The sequence below is a fragment of the Pipistrellus hanaki genome (assembly GCF_964339955.1).
Source record: "Pipistrellus hanaki genome assembly, chromosome: 4".
Lineage (NCBI taxonomy): Eukaryota > Metazoa > Chordata > Mammalia > Chiroptera > Vespertilionidae > Pipistrellus > Pipistrellus hanaki.
This window is the reverse complement of record NC_140506.1, coordinates 39206701-39227036: the sequence shown is the minus strand read 5'-3', so window position 1 is coordinate 39227036 and position 20336 is coordinate 39206701. Positions and strand designations below refer to the sequence as shown.

The following is a 20336-nucleotide window of genomic DNA, read 5'->3' as shown; positions in this document are numbered from 1 at the left end:
AATTAGAGGAAAATTATAGTAATACAAGTAGGAAAGTGAGCCTTCAAAGAGCATGTGTCTGCATTTTTCTTTAAGAGTCTGAGTATCTAAAATTAATCCTTTGCTAAGATGCCTTATATTTTTTTGAAGAAGAAGAGTACCTAAATACTTTTTAGGTCATGATGAATTTAAAATAGTTCTCTGTGGATCAAAAATATATTTAGAATGGCTGATAAGAACTAATTCTTAACTACCACTAGAATGACTCTTAGAAGTCTACTTTATATAAATACAGAAATTCATTAAAGGATGACTTTAAATTTTTACTTCTGCTTCTAATTTATTTTCTTGTGAAATTCCCAATGCCAAGGAAAAGAAAATAAGATTAAGCTGCAAAACCTTTTAAATAATTCAAGCTAAAAAGAAAAATGGAATGAGAGATAGTTTAACTGGCATTCTAACATTACATCTACACATCTGGCTTAAATGTCCTATGTACACTTTGGATCTCCGTGTCTAAGATGGATCAGAAAAGCCTTTTTTCTTTTCTAAAAACAGGTAAATGTTTATAACGCCAATAGCTTACTTCTGTGATAAATAGTATTAGGTAAGCCTTCAAAAAGCTCGTTTTCAATGTCAGAGTCCCCGTGAAACTCCAGCAGGGCCTTTTCTCTGGGCAGCTCCTCCACCAGTCCCATGTCTGTGATCACATCAGCTCCCTTCGGTGCCTAACCACTGACACTAGCCGGATGGTGCTTTGTGGTCACCAGGGAAATTTCTAATGTTCGATTTCAGTAGCATGCCCTCGTATCTAACAAGGATTCTCCATTTCACAAAAGTGGGATCACCCGAACTACTGAAGGCCATCTTCTAAAACTTCCACTACAACCCATAACTTTGTTCACTAGGTAGTTGTCAGTAATTCTAAATTGTAGAGTACTTGGTAATTTTTTAAGTATTTTGAAATGTTTAAATAGTGCCATAAGGACAAATTAAATACCATCTTCTAATCTGCCCCATATCAGTTCTGTTGCTGTGCCTTCTATGCTTATTTTCCCATTCCCATTCCCATTCCCAGAGACAATTTTTTTTCTGGGGAAAAATGCTGCTGACAGCATTCTCTTGTCTAATGAGGTATTGCTTATTCTTGAACCACCCATTGTATACTTTTGTGTACTGGGTACTGCCTTGTGCACGGTGGGGAGATACGATAGACTTCTTTAAGTACAAACATAATCTTTGTCCTCAAGTGGTTTACACTTAGGCAGCAGTTCCTCCAGTCAGTAAACATCAGTGCTGCCAAGGCGTTCTTCTAGGCACTCAAAATTCAAAGATAAAAGAGGTAAGATCTCTGCCTTAAGCTCAATATAACTAAGGAGACCAAACAAAAACAATAAGGAAAAACTTTTTCAAATCAGAATTCAAATACATTTCAATTAGCATAATCACTATCTCCAGGTAATCTGTGAGCCACTTAGCAATGCACTAGAAATGACGAGTTGCATCCACCTTCAGGTGAGCTCCTAAGCAACTCCTTCCTGCACCAACCCGCCCAAGGCTGTCAGGGAGGTGGCACCATCAGAGTCTGTCATGTCTCCAGTAAACTTTTCTCTAGTCAGCAGCATCCTGGGTATTACACCCCCTACCCCAATTATTTCTATCCCCACCTCTTTCCATTCACTGCCCAGGTATTTGTCTTTTACTCTGAGCTATGCACATTGTCACCAACTCAGTCCCCCACCTTCTTCCTTCCCAACACTGTCCAACTGTCACACAAAACTCTTTTCTTCCTTTTTCCTGGGTTTGATCCCTCCCATCCTGTTCTTTTTCCTAGATTTCACAAGGATTTGCTTGTGAATCAGAAGATAATCTTGACCAGTACTGCTTAGCAGTTTGGTTCAAAAGCCCTCTTAGGTCTCCAGCTACATCTCCCCAGTTCCCCAATTAAACCTGTATTTTATCAAGCATCAATATTACATATATTTTTTAAATGTCTTATTCCATTTTTAAGTGTTGTCTTTTAGTACCATTTCAATTCTTTTTCTATTTTTAAATTTTAAATATATTCTTTTTTATGAGTTTTATATATAAGGTGGAGATTACTGAATTGAGAATCAGAAAGCCTGGTTCTTTTATACTACTTATAAGTTTTGGTGGCAACATGTTATTTGATTTCTCTTAGGCTTATCTTTCTTCGCTCTAAAATAAGAGATGGAGCTTATAGTTCATTTCTTACCTAATTCATAAAATGTTGAGAAAAATATGCTAAGGGCTATGAAACACTGTACAGATACTAAATGTTTTCCTTTTCATTATGCTACCTTTTGTGAACAAGGCTAGGAACCCACACTGTCAACTCCCCTTTGACAGCATTATTCCACTGGCGAAATGAACTCAGGGCTCCAAAGAGTTTTAACATGACTCTTGCTCAGTTGAGGATTACCTAGGAAAACTTATATGCATCTTTTTCATAATGCAGAATTCACCTTTAATTTAGAAGCCTTTTTTTAAAATATTTTTTTTTTTTATTTCAGAGAGGGAGGATAAAGGGAGAGAGAGATAGCATCAATGAGAATCATTGATTGGCTGTCTCTTGCACGCCCCTACCGGAGATTGAGCTGGCAACCTGGTCATGTACCCTTGACCAGAATCAAACCCAGGACCCTTCAGTCCACAGGCAGAGGCTCTATCCACTGAGCCAAACCAGCTAGGGCTCAAAGCCTTTTTTAATGAAAAGTAAAATTCTTGTCACCCCTTTTGCAACTGAGGAGTCATTCACTTAATCAGTGGAACCAAACTATTATGCCTTGGAGTTGTTTTAGGAGTTGGGGTTAGAGAGGCGCATATATGGATGTTTCCTCAGAAGGAATTCACCTAAATAAATTCTGCAGTTCACATTAAGATATTTAACATTTAGATTTTTTTAGTTTGAAAAAAATCAGAAGGCACAATCTGATCATGTCGTGCATTTTATTTCATTCTCACTCACCTCACCCCTTTTTTCAAACTGGAATGCTTCCCCTACTTAGGCTTTGACATCATATACAAATGCTATTTTAAATATGCATGTGCCTATCCGTGCATAAATTATCAAAGGAATCTTTCCAACCTGAAGCTTTCTAGCCTCATGAACCTTACTTCCAGTTCAATATCCCACACCATTTGCAGGGTTGCCCATTAACAACTGCAGATCTCTGCCATCATCTCAGCTGCCAGCCTGAGTTCTCGCTCACTTAACCCCCTGCGGGAACCAGGACTGGCAGTTTGTTCTTTTGGGCAAATGGCAGAGTCAAAACGACACTCTATAAACCTTGCTATCGCCTGTGAGAAATCAATTCAAAATTCACTTCCCAAGGGCTTAGAATACTGTCAATGTTATTTTCTTCCAATTATAGACAGAACCCACATTTCTATAAGTGTTCCCCTTTTAAATAGCAGTTTGAAAGTTTTGGAGCAATTTCTGGGGATAGGTGGGAGAAGGAACAATAACTAACTAATTAAGAGATGATATGGAAGAATACTTGCAAGGTAAAAATCACAGAAGAGAGAGCTAAATGAATTAAATGTGTTAGCCAGAAGAAACTGGGTGTGTGCGAGCCCACACACAGGCACATGCATACTTTAAAATAGCATTTGTATATGACGTCATAGCCTAAGTAGGGGAAGCATTCCAGTTTGAAAAAAAAAAGGGTGAGGTGAGTGAGAATGAAATAAAATCCTTTGAAAATGGCATTAATATAATTTTAACTATAGTTTTTCAAGTTAAATTCTTAGAGTATAAGTAAGGAATGAAGTACACATTAACTGAAGTAGCAAAGGCAACCTCAAAGGCCTAAGGTTGCTGAAAGTAAATGTTGCTTGTATTCTTTTGTGCTCTGTACTCCCTAATTATATGCTTAAGCAACTGGAGTGCCTTTTTGACCCACCTAAGCCCTTTTTGTGCATTATATTCTTGCCTTTATGATAAAATCTACTGCGCACTGCACACAAACATACCTACGGTTAACTGAAATATACTCCCAGCTCATTGCCGCCCTCCCTCATGACCTGCTCCAGCCGGTGTTTGGAACCATCGTGGCTGTTCCTCAGGTGCCTGTATTGAGTGGCTCAGTGACCGTGGACAGCACAATCTCCTTCGGACCCCCCCATCAGAAACTCTTGTTGTTTTTTGCAGCATTTTGTAGAGATTACTTCAGGTTTTTAAAAAAGATTTCAAGATTTTCAAACATTCCCAGCGAACTAGAAAGGAGTAGGTTTCAGAGATCTGATATTAGTTCAGTTTTGTGTGTTGAATGTGTCCTTTTAATCTTCCTCTTGGTGTTCTTATATAACCCCACACACACAAAAGTGTGCAAACAGCCAAAAACAAAAATAATAGCACTGGAAGTGTTTTCAAAACATTTCCTCTAAATATTCTTCTAAATATTTTCTAGATATTTAAATAGGAGTGCAATATTACTTTCAAATTTCAAATATTTTAAAATCAACACTTTGAGTCAGGAATCAGATTTTAAGTTAGATAAAATTGTAAATCAAAAAATGAGATGTGGCAAAAGTGCAGCCGAGTCTGAGAACACCATGACTCAATCAGATATGCTGCTCCTCGGTAGCACCTCAGGAACTACTGGGGATGTGACTGTTACACTGAAATGGAGAGGGCATATTGCATAGATTCATTTGAATAAGAAGAAGTCTTCAGCTCCCAGGTGCATCCTCGTATACCCTTAGATAGATGCTAGATTCTTTTTTATTCTAAGATTATCCATTTCTCCATATATAGGAAATGACAGAAATCTGCCTTCACCAAAAAGACCTATAATATATATGGGGTAAATCTTTAAATATTTGTATAAACTTACTTTTATTTTCTTTACCTAAGTCAGCATTATCATTCCCACTTCATGATTAGTTAGTAACTTTAATCATGAATAAGTATAGCTTTGTTAGTTGCACTTACTTAAATTTTACTCACATTTTTTGTGGGTTTTTTGGAAGTCAAGATATTCATGTTCATTTCAATATAGATATGCTTTTCAATATACTTGGAAAACTAACATTTTTAAAGAAGAATTTATTTAAAAAAAAAAAAAAAAAAAAAAAAAAAAAAAAAAAAAAAAACCAGAGAGAGAGTTCTCCTCGTTCTGCTATTAAACATGGTTCCCCAGCGGGTGTGGCCCATTGGCAAATGGAGCTCCTGTGGGCGGAGCTCCTGTTGTCAGGTGCTCCCTGTGGGGTGCACAGCAGGACCACATGCCAGGGGGACGGCACCGGTTCCTGTACCTGTGTCTGCTCTGCAGCTTAGCCTCATTTTTAAAAAAGCACATATTCTCACTCATACAGTTTTAAATTTTATGACATAACTTGTCTTGAGCTAAGTCAAATCCCCAGTGCAATTTTCTTTTAAACAGCCAAAAACAGAGTGTACAATATCAGTGGTTTAGGCGGGGGGGAAAATATTAAATCTTTCTCTCACTTGAAATAACAAATAAAAAATTTTAACTTTGAAGTTTCTTTTTACAAGTCTATAAATTGGACCTCAAGTCCCTCGGTCACAGTCATAGTCACAGAACCATGTGAGTGTGCTTTGTACGCCACTGCCATTCAGTTCACATTTCCTCTAGAGGTGGAGTAGCAGGCGACCTCCCAGGGCTAAAATTGTACGGAAATAACTAGACTAGCAAATTTAAATAGAACCTGAAGTGATGTACTGCTTAGTGTTTGATTAGACTGCTAATATCAGCCACTTTATCTTAAAGGAAAGTTTCAAAGTAAATCATCTCTTAAACTAATGGTAGAAAAAAAGGTTCTGGAGCAGGTTCCTCTCGGAGCCTTCTTTTCCTCTAAAAGTACATATTGAATTCTCAGGTCCTAAGGTATTTCTCTTGTTCTTAACGATAGTTGTTAACTCTCTTCTTTTCTTTTCCTTATGGTTCCTATAAAAACAATGGTTAAAACAGTGTTACCGTGCAAACCGTATGTGGAATGAAAGGGAAACGTTTATGAAAACGATGATCTTTTGACATTTGACTAATAAAATTACCAGGAGAAGGTGTCATTCCGTCATGCCTGATCAGTAGGTTGGCTCTTCACCGTGCCCCTGCTGGAAATGTGTTTTAAACTCTCCAGAGTTCTAGGAACTCTGCAAGCTGAGGGTGGGAAATTGAATAAATATTGATTCTGAGACTTAAGCGAAAGAGTTGTGGTGGGTTATTTCAGGTGTTCTGTGTGTTTTTTAATTTTCATTTGGGAAAGCATTAGTACTTGTCAAGGTTCAAAGAATGAACCAGAAAACATGCTCTAAGATTAGAATCACAAGTTGGCTTTGTCCGTAGAGATGCTGCTGTAGATTCCAATTTTGAAACGGTACAATGCGAGAGGGACATTAAAACCTTCAACAACGCCTTGTTTTCTAAATCTTGTTTACAGAACTCTCCCAATAACATGAGCCTGAGTAATCAGCCGGGCACTCCAAGGGATGATAGCGAAATGGGGGGAAATTTCTTAAATCCTTTTCAGAGTGAGAGTGTAAGTATTTCCTTGACTACATTATTATATCCGGATTTTATTTCTGAAGCTCTTCTATTAGAAGTAATGCATACAACCATTATTACAACTGTTTAGAGTTCAATAGGTTGATCTTTTAAAAGTCAGAATATGAAGTGAAATTTCTTTGAAAAAAAAATTAAAAATAAACCTTTTCTTTTTTACTCCCAGGTACATAATTACAAAAAAAAAAATATATATATATATATATATATATATATATATATATATATATATATATATATATATATATAATGCTAACTTTCTCATAGAGAACATCCACCATCAGGAACACACTAGAATCAGGTTGCATATTTGAAAGTTTTTGTAAATCCTTCCATTACTAAAATGTCTTGGATCGCTGCAAACCCAGGTCTCTGATGAGTGCTGTCTGTCCTTAAGGCTCTAAAAATTATCTAGATATCTGTATTCCACTAGACCTCACTCCCTGGTTTCACATTGGTAACCTGTTTTTTACGTTTAATCTAAACTGGCTACCCAGTTTCTTTATTGAGTGTGAGTATAGGGTTAAGCAAAGGCAATATCATTCATCCTCCATAGAGGTAGATAAGAACAAAAAGAGAAGCAATAGAATTCACTTGTTCGTTTAATAAACAGTTACTGGGCATGCGCAATGGGCTGTGCTAGGCACTGGTGAGACCAAAAAGACAAAGTGGTGTCTTTTTTTCAAGGTGTCATTATACAATACAAAGACTTTTAAACTAATGTTTCACATTAAAATAGAATTTGCCAGAACCCTCCCTAGACCTAGTGAATCAGAATTTCCAGGCGCGGGGCTGGGCAAACCTGAAGGTGCAGAAGCTTTGTAGGTCCGGCTGCGGCTGCTGCTGCTGCTGCTGCACATTCTCTGCTCAGAACTATGGGACTGGAACACAGAGGAAAGGATTTCAGATGAATTTCACAGTCATAGGGCTAGTGCCCCCACACATGATCACCATCTCTAAAACTGATTATGGAGGATCTACCAAACTACAGACAGATTCCGAAGGAAAACCCACCCTCATTTTAGCCTAATTCAACCTTTTGTAGAGGAGACACCCTCAGAGTTTGAAGCGGTGGCTAGTAACTTTCCCACTTTTGCACAGAACAGTGCTTTCCAAATGGAACCCAAAACTGGGTTTGACTTTTTGACCTAGCGCCTCTGCATGGGGTAAGACTGGCCCTCATTTTTTACTTGACTTCTGTTAAACTTAGAAATGCAGTTATGCTGATCTTTGGTTTGTGTGTTTTATTTCCAGGATATATAAACAAAGGTGTGAGAAAAAGCAGATTTACAGTTGTGAGTAGGCAAAAGGAGCTTATTTGTGTAGCATTATTTTTATTTACTAATTATTGTATTATTTGCCATACAAACAACTGTAAACTTGCTTTTGCCCCACTCTGTGTATATGTATGTTAGTAAGGATAAAGAAGGCATACATAAAAATTCATATTAAAAAATCAAGAATAGCCCATTCATGATGAGGAAATAGGAAATACATGAGAGACTATATAGTTTATCATAATGCTTAGGGTTATGGAAATTATTTCTTAGACCCTGGTTCTTTCATTAGTTTGTTGCAAGACTATGGACCAATTAATTAATTTTAAATAATTAGTTAATGGTTACTTGATCTAATTAGATGCATTTATTTTTATGCTAATTCTTCTAGCAACAAAATGCTGTAAATTAGTGAGGTATATGATAATTACTTCAGTTCAATTCAACATTTATTGAGCCTGTTTTATGCAAAGCACTAGGTGAAGGACAAAGTATTCTGAGATAAATATAACACATCCCTAACCTCAAAAAATATAATCAGATGGGGAGAACATACTTACAAAACTAATTAAACCATATGTCAGAGTAATAAGTACTATCATAGATATAAGCCAGGTGTTTTAAAAGCATACAGGAAATTATTTATTTTAGATTGGATAAGAAAACTTCTTTGAAAGTTTCCACATGACCTGAACTCCAGAGGCGCTGTCCCCTCTCCTTCCTCCCAGATCGGTCATTCCTGACTGCTGCCTTGTTCACAGGGAAGGGGGTGCCACCTCAGAGTTGGCACCAGATTCTCCCTATGGCTATCAAAGAATCAGATATAACAGGACTTTAAAATACATTTTATTGATTTTTTTTACAGAGAGGAATAGAGAGTTAGAAACACTGATGAAAGAGAATCATCGATCAGCTGCCTCTTGTACACCCCCCACTGGGGATGTGCCCGCAACCAAGGTACATGCCCTTGACTGGAATCAAACATGGGACCTTTCAGTCCACAGGCCAATGCTCTATCCACTGAGCCAAACTGGTTTCGGCTATAACAGGACTTTAAAAGTGTCTTTGTGCAGAATACACACCAGCCTCACCCTTTAGCCCCAACGGGAGTGTGTTCACGTAAAACAGCAGGTCCTTTTATGAATCTGTGCACAGAAAAGAGAGCAGCTGGAGCAGGGCCTCGCCCACCCTGCCCCCTGCCCTGGAGGCCTAGAGGAAGGTAGAATGCTCTGCAGGGTTAGGGAAAACAAGCCCCACCTTTTCTTCTCCCTCCCTCTCTCCTAGCCCCACCAGAAAAGTCCCCAAAGGCAAAATAATTGGATGGTGGTCTAGAAAGGGCACCCCCACCAGCAGGTAGCAGGTCCCCTTGGGACTCCATTCTCCTGCTCACCTGGGGAGGGCTCTGCCTTAAGGATGATGTCACTGTTTTCTGCGGTTTTCTCTATCACGTCACCACACATTTAGACTTTTTTTTAAAAAAAAAAAAAAAGATCAAGAAATGAGAGCAGAGAGGAAGGAAGACAAAAGAGATTCCTTGCTGACATGTGGAAGGCCTTAGGAAGAAGTAGACCAGCTGTTCTCCAATGAGATTAACGTCTACAAGGCCCCTTTCTGCGACTCCCCAGTGAGCTGACAGCAGCCCGCCGGGCTCTCCCCCATTGCTGCTTCTATCCTAAGACCTTCCCTGTTTCACTGTCCCCAGCTTTAATAAACATACTTTCAAAAGAAAAAGAAACGAACTTTCAAAAGAAAATTTTCCAATGAATAAACATTAAAAGTTGGTGGGGTTTTTTTAATGCCCATAAGTCTGAAAAGCACATATTGCTGAGCAGTCTGACTTTTGAAGATTTGTTGGTCTTTATCTTGAAGTTAAAGGACAGAAAGAGGCCTGGGAAGGAAGCAGACATCTATTGAGTGTTTATCATGTACACACACTATCCTGGTCACTTCACATGTGCTTCTTCATTTAATTCCTCTAGAAACAAAGACTCCGCACCCGAAGGCAGAAACCTTGCAATGCCAACGTGCTTTACACAGAAACATGTGAACTGGGAATGTCACTGTTCTTTAGATCCTAAACGGAGTCTCTATTCCAAGAAACAAAGATGCCCCCTAGTGTAAATTCGATGAAATGTTTGATATTGAAAATACAGAATACAAAAAGGCTTAGTTCAAAAAAAAAATAAATGCTTCATGCTTCTCAAGTAAAAAAGACACTTAACCTTATTTCTTGAATTAACTTAGCAGAATGTTTCCTCCATGGCATTAAACTATAATCAACTGAGCAAACATGATATTAAAACCATGGTATCAATTAACAATCTTAAGCAAACTGCGAGATCATCTCTTACGCCCTTACCGCCTTTGTCATTTTCTGTTCTTGCAAAGAAATCACACATAGCCAATGTTTTTTACATAGTCACATACACACACTGAATGTATCTCACTTTAGTTTTGCTCAGAGTAGCTGCAGTATACTTATCTCTCATTAAGAAAAGAAAAATGTAATTTATGTATGTAGAAATAGAAATTTAGTGAAATCTGAGGTGTTCTTGACGTGATTAAACAGGAACTTACATTGTTTGGGATTTAATGGACATCATGCACATTCCATGCGCATGAGAGGGGTGCACTAAAGGGGAAACCATAGATTCTCTAGTACATACCAAGGCATGTTCGTTTCAAAATATATTTTACATAAAAAGGTAAAACAAGCTGGCATGTGCTGAAAATTATACCTTGAGGTTTCACTCTTTTGGTGCCAAACCAAACACTAGTGCTGTCAGCAGCTCTATCAGAGCTATTTTATCATCTACGGGAGGAGAACCAGACTCAGAACAGTTTTAAAACAGGACAACCCGAGATCCCAGGACTCTGCCGCTCTCATGACAGTGTGTCTTCACATACTGAGGCGGCCACACAAGGCACACAAGGCAGTGTGGCCGAGGAGAGTACACCGTGAATATTTAATGTCTAAATCTGATACCCCATTTAGCACCAACTCTTCCTTCACTTCTGGAAAACTCTGAGCCACTTCTCCTCTGAAGAACAGTAACCAGTAGCAGAATACCCTTTTCCATGCACCTTCTGTGAGTTGTTCTAGAAATTTTGCAATGTTCCTTCGTTCTGCTTAGTTGAAGCATTTCCAGTAAAGCAGCAGCAGATGGGCAGGTGGTAGCCTTAGCCGTGCAAACACCCCTCTGTAGACACTCAGACACCCGTGCAATCTATTTCCCTGCACCAGGCACACACAGCGTCATTTCACAGCTACTCAGACTGCGCAGACACCATCCGCAGACACTCGCTGATTTTTCTGAGTTGCTTGCTTGGAGCTGCTGCTTTCTTCCTTTCTGACTGACCCTTACTTTCTCCTTTTTTTTTTTTTTTTTTTTTTTTTGCCTTGTTTTTTCACTTATTTTCCTCCCCAGACAAGCCTCGCCCTCCTAACTTCCCAGTGAATCTGTAACAGGTTTTCATTTTTCTGTGAAATGTTTGAAATATCACAGGACCAAAATCTTAACAATCGCCACTATGAAAAGATGGTAGCAACTAACAAACATGCTTGACATGCAGAGAATGTGTACATATACTTATTTACCTGCACCTATACTTTTGACAGTGTATATTAGAAAGAAGGCTATAGTATATCTATAACTGCATTCCCCAACATGACATGACATGTGTGACATGAGAATTGGCTGCAATAATCCTATGAAAAAGGATTGAAGAATTTCTAAAATCCCTATGACCCAGGGTGTGTGTTAAATGAGATGGGCTCTGCAGTTCATTATGACTTCTCCAGAAGTTTTTTATTTTTTTCAGAATCTCCTTTGAAGTTTTTTTTTTGTTTTTTTTTTTAATGCTTTAGTATCTTTTACTGTTTTTAGATTATTGGCACAATATGCCCAATAAAATATTTGCCTTGAAGTAATTTGGCTGTGTTGTTTAAATTTAAATTAATTATAATAAAATACAACTAAAATCTCACTTCCTACCCTGCACTCGCTACATTGTAAGAGTCAGTTGCCATGTGTGGCTAGTGGCTGCTGCATGGGACAGCGCAGAAAACACCCGCCATCAATCGCAGAAAGTCCTATTGGACAGCGCTGATGGGATCTTACTGTAAATAACAGTAGCTGTAGAAAGCATAGATTACATTTTTCTGTGCCCATTTTTTTTTTTTTGCCATATTCTCTAAGTTTTTCTACTTTTAATAAAACCTTTCTATCCATTTATTTTCCTGTTGTTTATTCTTACACCTGAAAGTCAAATACCAAAATATAATTCCGTCTTATCAAAAGCTGTGCATAGCTCATTGAAGCTTGCTGCCATTGTTTGCAATGGGAGATTTGCATGGTGCCTTCTGATGAAATGGGAGCACAGCCCCCTTCCAGCACTGGGTCTGGGGTGAGCTCCATTTCATCAGTCCTTGTTTCTGATCCTTGTTGTTTTGGGGTTTTGCTTTGCTTTGCTTTTTTTGCTGCCATTATCAAGGGTAACAAGGAGAAGTTTTCTATCCAACTGAAGTTTTTTATCCCCTTTCTCTTCCCTGGCAATCTTTTTTTTTTTTTTTTAATCACCCTATTCCCTGTAATACAACATACAGAGTCAGCAACATATAATTTAGCTTTCTTACCCTGAAAAGAAATTTGAGGCTGTTAAGTGACTAACCAGCAGGTTTTTCTTGATTTGGCCTGTGTTTAAAAGATGAACGCAGTCTTCCCCTATAGTCCGGTGACCTGTTTTCAGGCCTGGTCATCCACCTTTACTCAAGATCAATGAGTGTATTTTATTGGAGCCCTGGATTTACGCCTAATGACTTTCTGTCCAGACTTCTGCCAACTGGGTTGTTGTCACCTTCTGTTCTTCCTTGGGAACCTCATTTTTTCTACGTTAATAAGTCCATCCTTTTCTAAGGATACACCTTTCACCTTGTTTCCGGTTCCTCAGTACCTCAGCTCATGTGGAATTCATGTCATGCCTTCCCATCTGCTCCCTTTTGTAAAGTGTGCACTCCCTTTTCCAGGGTCATCACTGGTCCAGGTTAAGTCCCTGGGAACTGGGACCTGGGACCTGGGACCAACCCCCTTGACTTGCCCTGCCTCTGTCCATAGGCACAATCATTACTAACCCATGAAAAGGAACTCCCCCTCGCTTTTGGCCTCTTAGGTTTCTACTAAAACACATGTAGTATTTCAGGGCACACGTGTGTATTTTAATCTAGAAACGCTCTTGGGAGTGGAGGCTCTGCCCTTATGTCAGAGGCTGTGAAACTATGCTGACCAAGATGTGGGCCACGGGCTATTTGGGGATATTTAAACTTAAGTATTGTCAATGTATCATGTGCTCAGTAGCCACAGGTAGCTAGTGGTCTCTATGTTGGGCAGCACAGTCTTAAAACATGTCCATCATTAAAGAAAGTTCTGTTGGAAGGTGCTGCTCTAGAACTTTCCTATCACAGTCTGTCCCTCAAGGACAGGAGGGTAGATTGGCATAATCATCCAAATAACTCCTCTCGATTCCTCTCTCAGTCATTTTTGAGACAACTTGCAAATTTCTGAAACCCTCACCAAATCCAACCAACAAGAAACATGAGGCAACAATCCCCTACCCCCACCCAGAAAAGACTGTGGGGTGAGATTAGATTAGGGAAGATACTTATGTGCTAGGTATAGCTAGACTTTAATATTCTAAGTGCTTTAATGATAACTTCTTAGGACCACCTGGGAGTTACACTGTTAATCAAATATTTACTGAGTCTTTGCCGTGTAGTCAATCAGTACTTGGTTTTAAGGGTTATATATTTAATCTTCCCAAAACCCCCTTATAGTGGATGGTATCATTAAACCCACTGTAGAGGTGAGGAAACTGAAGTGCAGAAAACTTAGGTAACCTCCCAAGTTTGCATGGTTAGTAAATACAAGACTGTCCCTCCACCTTATTTAATTATGATTCAGCCTTGGACTGGATTTACCCAAATTCTAAAAAATGCCCAAGAATCTCCTGGAAGGAAAAAGCCGAGGAACTGGGTAATTATCATCCACCTGAGTCCAGGGAGAGAATGTGAATGGTTACTTTGCAGAGGAAATGTTAAAAATTTCAGGACTAAGTCAACTCTAGATGCAATTATTCTTTTTATAGTTTCTTATTTTTATGTTGTATGAGGTTAAAAGCTTGAGCATAAAAGATTATAAGACATGAAAATTCATAGTTACTGTTGTTTGCCACGAAGAACATTAGTGGTCTGTAAGAGAATTGTTGTTAAAACATGGATTCTTCTCTCTTTCTAGTATTCCCCTAGCATGACAATGAGTGTGTGATCCATTACCAAGTCTCCTCATGAAAACCACAGTGAGTCAGCCCTTCACAGAACTACTAGGGAAGAACATTATTCATCACAGTGTACAGTTAAACAAAGGAATCTCAGTCACACCAAACCAACCTTTTTCTTTCCTGCTCTCTCCCCTATTTTGTGAAGAAAGCGGGTCCAAACGTGATTCAAACAACTGTACGGAGCGGCATATGAGCATTGCCCTGAAACGAACTGCAAATCATTATCTGTGTATGTATATGTGTGGGAAAGAGGATGTATTGTATATGTGTATGTTATATGGACATATACACATGCATACATTGGCCCACAGGACATTGTAAAATACTATCACAATGACATCTTACGTAGAAATGAGTAGGGACTTTTATTCCATCCTTTTTTTTTTTTTTTCACGTTTACATTTTAATTATTAAAAGTTGCTCCTGCCCCTCCCTGAGCTATTTTGTGCTGTGTATATCACTGCTTTATATAAGTTATTTTTTAAGGTGAACTCAGATGTTATGGTTTTGTAAATGTCTGCAATCATGGATAGGAATAAAATCGCTTATTTGAGAGCTTTCATTAAATCGCGTCTGATGCAAGTTACCCTGTGAATCACAAAGTGTACTGTTTCCAAAAAAAAAAAAGAAGAAGAAGAAGAAGAAGAAACTGTTTTCATCTTTATGTCAAATCAAGCAATTTCTCAGTTACCGTTAGTGAAAATATTTTTGTACCATTGTTTAAAAAAAAAAAATACGTCAACAAAAGCTTACCTGGGCCCTAACAGTGTATTTCTGCAATAACTGCTTTAGGTGAAATTCTTGATTTGGGTTTGTCTTAGATTATACGGAAAATCCTTAATTAGTACCAATTGCTTAGGACACAGCAATAACGTGACGGGGCTTGTCATGTTTTTAGCAACATATTTTCTCTTTATACCACGATAAAAACCAGAGAGATCAGAAAAACCATTTGCTTGAATCTGTCACTTCTCACCAGGAATACTAGAGCTAAATTTTAAGTAACAAACTAATGTGAAATGGTATCTGATTTTCATTCTGACCTTTTGCGAACATTTCCCACACGGACGTTGCAGAGGAGAGGCATTCAGATGACTGAGGTTTTCAGCACAAGGAGGAGCCAGGTTTTCCCACACCCAGGGCCCTGGGCGCTGCCTGCCTGCCCGGCTGCGGCTTCCAGCAGCAGGAGGACCCGCTGGGCACTGTCCATGGCTGCAGAGCTCCCGCTTTCTGCCCAGGCCTCAGACCGATACTGAAATTATTTAGAGCAACTGCATTTCGTTTGGCCATTGGCTTCAGCAGGCTACATCTACATTGTGTCACTGTTCAGGGGGGAAAAAAAATGAGTAAATGCTAGAAAAAACAATTTTAACCACTTTTCTCATGAAAGCCCCTTGCCCCATGGCACTTTCCAGATCTTTGGGGATTTTTTTTGTGTGCCATCCTAGATACAGACACCAAAATCATAATAGAAAAGTGTGACAACTTTAATTGTAGACTCTGAGAGCTAAGTTGGTAATCTTTTCTGTTAGAATTGTGATATGAATAACCATTGACAAACATTCACTATGTTTTCAAACTCCAGAGACTTTGAAAAGCATTGTTTAATTTCCAGTAAGAGGACACCTTCTTTCTGTAGGCTCATGGTCTCTAACATGAAAATTTGGCGGTGTGTTTGCTAATTCCTGAGCCAGGTTATTATTTCTCTTAAAATTTGTAGTGATCTCTATTCTTTATGATAACAAAGAGCTTGCCTGTGCATGACACAGGGGTGCTGGGCAGAACTGTTGAAGGGAAAGAGAGAGGCCAGGTTAAATGTATGTTCGGATTTAAGTTCTAATCAAAGAAGTCGCCGTTTCATCGTGTGCAGAAACCGAGGACTGCGCACCAGAGAGCAGCTTCCGGTTTTCAAGGACTTTCGTGAAGAATTCGAACTGAAAGGTCTGTTTGACTCAAGCCAAGGCAGCTTCAAGATGACACTCTGTACTGGCACATAAATTTACTGAATAATCTTAACTTCCACTGTTTGTGGTAACTGTGTGAGCACCGGCAGTCCTGTGGTTAAGCTCAATCTAGAATTTTCAAATGTTTGATTGAGTCTTTTCTTCATTGTTTCTGATCTTGAATTTCTTTTATTTGCCTTCTAAGAAGGTGTTGTTTCTTATTATCACAAAGAATCATGAACCTTATTTTAGTTGGCCCTTATTTTAGGGGTAATATTGGAATATAATTAGCTATATGGGACCCCTTATTTCTAGCCTATTTGGTTAAAAAATAATAATATTTGATTTTTTTCAGGTTATTGCAATCAACTCTTCATTACTTGCTTTTCTCTTTTGGAACCCCGATTAAAAATAGTTACTTCGAATTTTTTAAATTCCAGGAATAGTTGAAATTTTATTTGTAAGGAAAAATTATACTCAAGAGAACCATAAAATAAGGATACTTAATTTTAATATCAAATACTTTTCTCATGTACCAAGTAGAGGATTTTATGTATATTAATTTTTGTTTAGGTTATGATTCATTTAAACCTTCTTCTTTTCTCTTATAAGAGGACAATGTTTTATCTTTTGTTTTCCATCTCCACGCATGTTTTTGTTTGTTTTTTATATATAATGCCTTTTCCTGAGTTATTTCTACATATTTCACCTCACAGTAATAATGTCAGCAATTCTTGCCTACATTGAACATAGAAAATACACATATGAAATGTGAAAATAAGTAATGGATGAAAGCGTTAATTCTCATTACTCTGCTTTGCATTCTGCCTAACTCACATGGTTGAAAATACATGTCAGATTCTCTCTAAGGTATGTATAATATAATCTTTACCAGCTGTCTTTCTTATAGTCAAGTTGCCATGGGAACAAAGGCTATGGAGGGCCATTGATCTGGTAACACACACGTGTTCAGTGGGTGGATATTTGTGCTCCTTTTCAATGTTCCAGTTTGGACTAAGTCAGTGATGAATACGAATTACACAGCTAGGAATCTGAGGTTAAGTTTTCTCTACTGCCAAAGATTAATATATTAATTTTGCTCTCTGACCCAAAACACCCCTTTCCTTTTAGGAATAAAATAGAGAAAACTTCCATTTCTATTTTTTATGATTCTCTAAGATGTCTGAACTCTATTGCATTTCATAGGTCATCCAGTTACCACTCTTCCTGTAGTTTAAAACGCAGCCAATGAAATAAAGGAGTTCAGTTTGGGACATAGGAAGCATACATCTGTCCATACCATTTTTTCCATCATCATTCTGGGAACACGCAGCAGCAAAGCATCCAGAACTCCCTTGGCAGAAAGTTTGCCAGTCCTTCATACTTGACCTGATGGTCTCTTTCTTTTTAAATTAATTTCTTTATTGATTAAGGTATCACATATTTGTCCTCAACCCCCCATTCCAACCCCCCACCCACCCCCACTCATGCCCCCACTGATTGCTTCTTGCATGACTTTCTCCATCCCTCCCTCCCTCCCAATCCCTGCACCTTCCAGTAGAAGTAAGATGCAGACTGAACATTTTTATCTCCTGCGCCCTTACAGTTTTCTTCTTCAAAGAGTATAGTTTTTCCAGGGGAATTCATTGCAATTTCCATTTCTTGATTATCACGGTTAATTGGAAACAGAGCCACCAAGCATAGCTTCTTCACTTTGGTAAGCATTATAGTATTTTGACACTGGTTTTCCCTCCATTTTGATGTGTTAGGTACTATCATTCTCTTTCTTGAAAACTGATAACAAGTGGTGCAGGAGTGGATAGTGAGGGAGAAGTTTGATATGGAGGGGAAACAGTTGCCCAGAATATTTCCAAAAAGTGGGTTAGTCCTTTTTTGTTTAACCCCTCGAGGTGAATAATTTTCTTATTTGCTGTGAGAAACAGGAGTCTGTGTTTGCTTAAAAGAGTAATACCCAATTGTAAGCATGTGTAAGGGGCTCCCTGGGTCTGAACCATACCTTGAGAAATGCTGGAAACATAAAAGGAAGAATGGCCAACCACTAGGAATACTTTTCCATTTTGCATACTCAGTGTGTGTGTGTGTGTGTGTGTGTGTGTGTGTGTGTACATGCACACAAGTGTGTTGGGGGTGGTAGTGTGAAGTTGGCTCACAAAACACTCCCATTATGATTTACATTATTATAGCACAACTGGTAACTGTTCAACGTGGTTCTTTCCTTTGATTGCTTTTTATTGCATTGGTAAAGTAAGTGATGGAAGTGATTTAGGATGAAAAGAGAGCAGTACAGACATAAGCAGATGGATCTCCTGTGCCCAGCTTTATACCCATGTCAGCTCATCCACGTTAGGCCCCCTTACGAAGGCACTGCATCTAAGGTAAGATCGTAAATGATCATTTCATCGTTAGTCACTTCACTTCCAGGAATCGTGCAGTAATTAAGTGTAGTTTTTTTTATGTTGACATTTGTTTACAATAAGTAAGTAGAATTGACATTCTTAATTTATTTCACCATTACCCGTGGGACTGTAATTCAGATAGAGATGACCTACAGATGAAAAACACCTGAGACCTCTCTAATTACTCTTCTAAACTATATTCTAAAAAGAAATTCTCAGTTGAATAAGTCTCCTAAACAGAGTTTCCTCTGTTAAGTTTTTCCTGTTAACTTAGTATAATTGGTCTTCTTGAATAGAAAAGCATACTTTCTGTACGTAACCTAACGTAAATATTTTTGCTGTCTACATCCTTACAAATTAAGTACAGCACTCTATAGGTATTGTACAATACATTTTAAAGTGGGACTAAATGTTTTCATGTATTAAATTAGCTTATGTCTTCCCTCTCTGTGGATTTACTATCCTCAGGATAAATTGGACTAATTTTGATGATCCCAGTAATTGAAATGCTATGATCTATTCCCAGGAATATATAGCATTTCATTTTTAAAATAAACTGCAATTAACATGACAAAGGTGAGTGTTAATATTTCTAGAAAAGTGATATAAAGGGTTTATTCCCAGTTCACATTAAAACTTTATCCCACTCTCTCTTTTGCACCAAATGACCTCAGTGCATTTCCAAAAAAGTGAAATTTGGATTCCTCACAGTGTTCTCAGAACACAATACAATACATAGTCAGCTAAATTTCTATCATGTCATGGCAAAATGACTCAGTAAAATATAATTAACCATCTATTTATTAGGAAACAATAATTCAAATAATCCGGTTTACAAACTTTAAATTTAGCAACACTCTAGGAATTTTCTTAGTATAAACTACTGATTAAAATGTGTACATGGCTTTCTATCAGATCCTATTTCAGAATGGTTTACTTTCTTTACATTTAGACAATTCAGAACTTAACAAAAACTACATGTTGGAATAAAGGACATGCTATTGTGTCAAACATGAAAAATGGAAAAATCTTTATTGTGAATTCTTTATTCATAATCGCCATCAGCTTATTGAATTGTTTGACTTACCTCGTTGTGATTTTATGAATTTATGATGTTTTCTTACTATATGTGTTAAATTGTTACCTATATTGTCTTCCTGGGGGAAAAAATAGGATTATTTGTAAGGTTTTTATAAATGTACAATGTATGTACAAATATAAATTGGAATCTGGGATGACTCTCAGTAATCTTAATTCCACCATGGCCACTAGCTGACACATTTTGTATATTTTGCATCTGTGTGCATGTGCGGGTGTACTACATGTCCATTACTGCACTTATTCTCAAGTGGAATTATCACTTCATGTTTTGCACAAGTATTTGAGCTATTCATGTAATGGGAAAAGTTGCCGTAAATATGTACATAAATATCCCTTCATTTGGCTTATGTTTTCACATTTAATTTTAAAATACAATTTTTCATTTAGTTTCTACCCTTCTTTTCATTTAGTTTTTAGCCTCTGTTTTATTACATATTTAAAAAGTAAAGGAAATTGCCAAAGCCAGTTTGGCTCAGTGGTAGAGTGTCGGTCTGCAGACTGAAAGGTCACGGGTTCAATTCCGGTCAAGGGCATGTACATTGGTTGCGGGCACATCCCCGGTGAGGGGTGTGCAGGAGGCAGCTGGTCAATGTTTCTCTCTCATCGACATTTCTAGCTCTCTATCTCTCTCCCTTCCTCTCTGTAAAAAATCAATAAAAATATATTTATAAAAAAAAAAAAGTAAAGGAAATTGTTCATATGAAGTTAGCATAAATATAGGGTGGGGCAAAAGTAGAT

General features: G+C 38.0%; 1 protein-coding gene across 12 annotated transcripts in view; it reads left to right on the top strand.

The window, feature by feature from the left end:
• The window catches only part of SSBP2 (single stranded DNA binding protein 2), a 209906-nt gene extending 190176 nt beyond the window's left edge, over positions 1-19730 (top strand). For 5 of the 12 annotated variants that reach the window (XM_084881326.1, XM_084881332.1, XM_084881330.1 and 2 more), the window contains 2 exons: positions 6406-6504; positions 14095-19730. In XM_084881326.1, the coding sequence (XP_084737452.1) occupies positions 6406-6504; positions 14095-14124 (129 nt within the window). In that variant the 3' untranslated portion in view covers positions 14125-19730. The remainder of the gene's footprint in view (positions 1-6405; positions 6505-14094) is intronic. The other 7 variants (XM_084881328.1, XM_084881333.1, XM_084881329.1 and 4 more) reach the window with 3 other exon arrangements.
• The last annotated feature ends 606 nt before the right edge of the window (positions 19731-20336 follow it).